The 5,590-nt window shown below is 49.2% G+C and overlaps 1 protein-coding gene across 2 annotated transcripts in view; it reads right to left on the bottom strand.

Annotated features, from left to right (window-relative positions):
* The window catches only part of NPY (neuropeptide Y), an 8,830-nt gene extending 6,913 nt beyond the window's left edge, over positions 1 to 1,917 (bottom strand). Inside the window, exons 1-2 of one of the 2 annotated variants that reach the window (XM_029233923.1) lie at positions 1,626 to 1,917; positions 499 to 686 (exon numbers count right to left, since the gene is read on the bottom strand). In XM_029233923.1, coding sequence (XP_029089756.1) covers positions 499 to 686 — 188 coding nt within the window. In that variant the 5' untranslated portion in view covers positions 1,626 to 1,917. The remainder of the gene's footprint in view (positions 1 to 498; positions 687 to 1,625) is intronic. The other variant, XM_029233922.1, reaches the window with a different exon arrangement.
* Between the last annotated feature and the right edge of the window lie 3,673 nt (positions 1,918 to 5,590).

The following is a 5,590-nucleotide window of genomic DNA, read 5'->3' as shown; positions in this document are numbered from 1 at the left end:
TTCTATTTGTCTTTTCCTAAATACCGTCATTCACTTCGGTCTGGGCAGGTTGGAAAACCAGGCAATGTCTTTGGCGACCCAGCTGTTTCCTCCTTAGCTTGTGCTGCTGTTTTTCTAGATACCCTGCTCTCCCTTCTCCCTACAGCACCTCCCCGGCGCCCTCCTGACCCCTTTCACGGGGTACTTTCCTATCCAGGTTTCCAAACAGAACCCCCAACTGCTCTAAGAACAAAAAAGATAAGGGGGTGGGTGACAGGAGATGGCCAGCCACCCAGCCTGGGGAACCTGAGTTGGGGATCAGGATTTTGTAACTGTGGTCGCAGAGGGAATGTACTCAGTGCCCTGGTACTTACTGATAGCTGAGTATGTGCCCGATACTGTCCTACCCTGGGATACAAAGCAGAAAAAGAAAAGGTCCCTGTCTTTTGAAATCCCCACGATCTCCGGGTGTGCAAGCGGGTTGGTCCCGGAGTCGTCGCTCCCACGTAGCCCACCTACCTTTGCCTGGTGATGAGATTGATGTAGTGTCGCAGCGCCGAGTAGTATCTGGCCAAGTCCTCCGCCGGCGCGTCCTCTCCGGGGTTGTCGGGCTTGGAGGGGTACGCCTCGGCCAGAGCGCCCAGGCACACGAGCAGGGACAGGGCGAGGGTCAGTCCGGACAGCCCCAGTCGCTTGCTACCCAGCATCTGCGTACACCGAAGGGGCAGCGGAGGGGGCTTGGGGGATTCAGAGGATACACACTCCGCACCTCCTTCCTCTGGCCCCCGCGCCCATCCCGCTGCTACCACCCCTACCCCACGTCCACCCCCAGTCCGCGCTCGACCCAGTCACGCCGAGGGAAGCGGAGCGTGGCGAGCACCACCCTGCGGATTTAGGTCCAGATCTGCTCTGGCCCGGCCCCGCTGCTCCGCCCGAAAATTCTGAGCAACTTTGGTCAAGTAGCAGAGCCGAAGATCCCGCGGTGAGAGGCGCAGAGTTGGGGGAGACGCCGGCGCCAGTTTAAAACACTTTAAAAAACAGAAGTTCCTGCCGCTGCGTGGAGGACTTATCCCTTTCCCACCCTCTTCCTCAAATCCCCTGTTAGAGGAAAGAAGTTTCTTCTTTTCTACTTTTGGTCAGCCCAGCCGCAGGAGCTCGACAGTGATGGCTGAGAGTACTTCAGGGTGGCAATGGGGGGTGGGGGGGTGGGGGGAGAACTGCTCCCGGGCCAGTCTCAAATCGGATCCCAAGGATTCCGAGACGCGGCAGGGAGCGCGTCTTCCAAGCTCCGGGGAGTCCTCATTCTGGGAGCGCGGCCTGGGAAAACTCCCTCCAGGCGGCGACCCTCGAGGAAACCGCCAGCTGCTCTGGGATGCGGTCGTGTTCTCCCTCTTTATCCGCCTAAAGATAACCCAAACGGGCGAGCCAGCCAGGAGGGTCGGGGAGAGGGCAGATGCACCATCAGAGGGGACAGGAAGGAGCAAGTGGAATTTAGCCGCTGAGAGCCCGGCGCGTAGGGGTTGGGGAGCGGGTCGAGACCCTCCCAGCGCCCCTGGGATCTGCAGAAGGTGAGACGGCGCCCGGGCAAGTTCACAGGCGCCCGCACTCCCTTCGCTCCCGCCAAGCAAGCGGGTCGTGGCACTCACGGTGGCTGGCGGGCTGGCGAGCGGGCGTGGCTGGGCCGCGAGTGCTGTGCAGTCCGGCTCGCCTCTCCGAGGGGTGAGGGCCGGCGGATGGGGTGTCCGGAGCAGGTCGCAACGGGCCTTTTATGGCGTTCCCTCGCCCCGGCAGGAGGGGCTTCGGGCAATCACGTTCGGTGACTCCCACCCCGCCGCTTCCCACCCCCGTTGGCGGGGGAGGGGGGAGGGGGCTAGGACCGCTGCCGCGCGAGATCGGCTCGGGGAGCCACCCACACCCGGACTCGCCCGCGCCAGGCCCTGCCGGGGAGAAGGCAGCGCGCTCCGAGGGCGCTGGACCACGCCAAAGAAGTTCCTGCCCTCCCTCGGCGGCCAAACCTCGCTCTCTTTCACGCCCCACCTATTCCTGCCAGAGATAGGAGCAGCCCAGATCATCTTTGTCACCTGTCACCGTACCAACGAGCTGGGCGCCAGGGCTGGGGGTACCCGAATCCTCTACTTGGTGAAGCCTCTCCGGGATCCGTGCGGCAAGGGCGCGGACACTGCTCCAGCGCGCTTTCAGGGGGAGACTACTCGGTGCCCGGATATTCCTGCGCTTAAAGCAGGTCCGGGAGCCAGCCCGAAGTCCAGAGCTAGAGGGTCCCAACTCCCCGCTTCTCCCAGGGGCTGAGAACAGGTTTCTGTGGCTTCGCCCCTTTACCCAGCTTGTTTTTCGTGGAGATCAGCCTTCCCCAAGAGCTCGCCCAAACGCTAGGCGTTCGGGCGGTACCCGAAAGAGTGTAGCGACTGAAAACTCCTCAGAGGGGGGACACTTTCTGGGTTTGCTGAAAAAGAGCGGAGTCTGAAGCTCGGAGAGACCCCTTAAAGCGCGAACGCAAAATTTTGGTCCAAAGCGACCGGGTAGTTAAATTAACAGCAATTTCTCTTTTATCTGCTGGCCGTTGCATAGTCCCAAATATGTTCGATTAACGTTGATTGAGAATGCGGGCTCTGATCGAAATGAAACAGGTAAAAAAAACAATCACCATTAATTTGCACATCCCACTGAACCTGTAGAATGAATATGAAAGATGCATAAACTATTTTTACAGGATCAGAATTTCATGTAGTGGACTAGGTCTTGAAGTTCCCTGAATGAATGCTTCTAGAAGTCTGAATCTTTCTGAATAAAAGGCATGTTAGGGAATTAAAACCCTAAGTTACACGTTATTTTAATGCTAAAATGACAAGTGAGTCAAACTGACATTTTGTTTTTGTGCTGTTTTGACAGCGTTGAATTAAATATCAATTACTGTGCAGCAAGCAATCCTGAGTGTGTGGTGTGTATGTCTCTGTGTTAGCAATTTTGAAGACCAACATCCCTTTCACTTGGGTGACTGCCTCTTTCCCCATCACCCCGACATATACCAGGAACACAATACCAGGCTCTCAACTTTGCTCAGGGATGCTTATGTTAAAGAGCCTTTGGTAAAGTTAGAGCAAAACACTTTCTAACTCTGATTCCACTCTTGATAAGAAGAGGCACTTCTAGCAGCTGAACCGTTTTGTTTCAAAAATCATGTATTTATGTTTATTCTTAGCAGCTTTGTTGAGATACGATTAAGATATACTAGGTTACAAATGTTTAGAATATTCCATTGGGTATATTCTTACACAAATAACGCCACAGTGAAGTCATCACCACAATCAATTTCCTCATGTCCTTTTGTAATTCCTCCCTCTTGCTTCTCCCTACTCCCCTCCTACACTGATCTGCTTCCTGTCATTATAAATTTGTTTGCATTTACTGGAATTGTGTCATAATGCAATACCATGGTATGTAATCTTTTGTCTGACTTCTTTCATTCAGTATTATTATTTTCAGATCCACCTATGTCATTGCATGTATCAATAATTCATTTTTTAATTACTCAGTAATATTTCATTATATGGATATATTTTAAACTTAAAAATCGATTCAACTGTTCATGGACTTTGGGCTGTTTCCAGTTTGGACTATTACAAATAAATTTCCTATAAACATGTTACATATCTTTGTATGGACATATGCTTTTATTTCTCTTGTGGAAATACTTAGGGGCAGAATGGATAGGTCGTATGGTAGGTGTATGTTGTCCCACAGTTCACTGATGGTCTGTTTTTATATGTTTTGTTCTTTTTTCCTGTGTGTGTTTTATTGGATACTTTCTATTGCTATGTCTTCAAGTTGACTAATCTTTTCCTCTGCAATGTCTAATCACTGTAAAGACCATATAGCTTTTATCTCTAGAATTTCAATTTGGATCCTTTTTATTTCTTTCATGTCTTAACGTGTCCAGTCTTTTCTCTGACTTCTTGAATATGCATTAATAATAATTTGTCTACTACTTTTATCGTCAGTGTCATTTCTGTGCTACTTTGGATTGATTGATTTTCACTCATTATGGCTTGCATTTTCCTTCTTTGTCTGCCTGATAATTTTGTAAAGGATGTCAGGCATTGTAAATTTTACCTTGTTGTCTGTTGGATGTTTTTGTAATCCTAAAACTATTTTTGAGCTTTGTCCTGGGACACAGTTTAAAAAGTTGGGAGTAGTTTGGTCCATTCCGGTCTTGCATCTAAGATTTTTAAGGTGGACCCAGAGATGGCTTTAGTCTGGATTTAATTTTCCCCACTCTGAGGCAAGCACCTTCTTCTTACTTTAACTGATAGCTGATGCCCCCTGAATTGTGAACACCCTCTGGCTGTTAGTACAGGGCTATCAGCTGTTTGTGAGCACTGGACACTATTTCCTCTCATCCTTTTGGGCAGTTCTTCTCCTGGTCTCAGGTGGTTTCTTCATGTGCACGATCTAATCAGCAGTCCATTAAGCATTTTAGCTGGACACTCTGAAGATCTTGAGTGTTCTCTTATCTGGTACTCTATGCATGAACTTTAGCTGTTTCAATTCCTCTCTCTGCACTGCAGCCTGGATAATTTCTTCAGGCAGTGGGCTGAGACAACTGTAGGGCTCCCCTCATTGTTTCCCATCTCTAAGAGATCACTGTCCTTTGTTGCCTGATGTCGAATGTTCTGGGTGTTGTTTCAGGTATTTTTGTCTGGTGTTTCAGTTGTTTCAAATGGGAGGGCAAATCCAGTTCCTCTTTTTATTTCTTAACCAGAAGTGGAAGTCTCAAAGTAAGGCTTTGGAAAAAAAGATGTTTCTGTTCATTGTCTCTTCGTCACCTTTGGTTTGGTCATGAAACCGCAGCAATATAGGTTCTGTCTGAATCTACCTACTGAAACTGCCATCAGTAAGACCCTACTAATTGCAAGCTGCAAGGACCTTTACTAGTTATCTGACTTACCTTCACTGTTGCCTTCACTGGTCTCCTCTGGGTTACTTCCTTGCTCTCTGAACTGGCCACAGTCTCCTTTGCTAACTTTTCCTTCTGTACCCCAAGCCCCAGCCTTAACCCTTCCCTTCTGCATACACTAAACAAGAAAACTCATCTATTCCCATGGCTAATGAGTCTGAAATCTCTACCTCCAGCTAAGGGCTCATATCTGGAGTCCAGGGCTATATGTCCAACTCAGAAAATCTTGATCAAGGCTCAAGTTTAGATTATCTAAAATAGAGCTTCCATTAACATAAATTCCTAGTTTTCTAATTCCTAATTCCTAAATTCCATATGAAGTCCAAAATATTTTCAGAGTCCTTAAATTGAAAAGCAAGGCTCACATATTTTGAGCCTTACCTACCTCCTAGGTTTATCTTTTTTTAAAAAATTTATTTATTTATTTTTGGCTGTGTTGGGTCTTCGTTGTTGCATACGGGCTTTCTCTAGTTGCGGTGAGCCGGGGGCTACTCTTCGTTGCAGTGCACAGGCTTCTCATTGCGGTGGCCTCTCTTGTTGCAGAACACATGCTCTAGGTGCACGGGCTTCAGTAGTTGTGGCTCGTGGGCTCTAAAGCGCAGGTTAAGTAGTTACGGCACATGGGCTTAGTTGCTCTAC

This window comes from Monodon monoceros, unplaced genomic scaffold (assembly GCF_005190385.1).
Source record: "Monodon monoceros isolate NGI ecotype Baffin Bay Population unplaced genomic scaffold, NGI_Narwhal_1 Super_Scaffold_2, whole genome shotgun sequence".
Taxonomy (NCBI): domain Eukaryota; kingdom Metazoa; phylum Chordata; class Mammalia; order Artiodactyla; family Monodontidae; genus Monodon; species Monodon monoceros.
The sequence above is the reverse complement of the archived record's forward strand: the minus strand, read 5'-3'. Positions and strand labels throughout refer to the sequence as shown.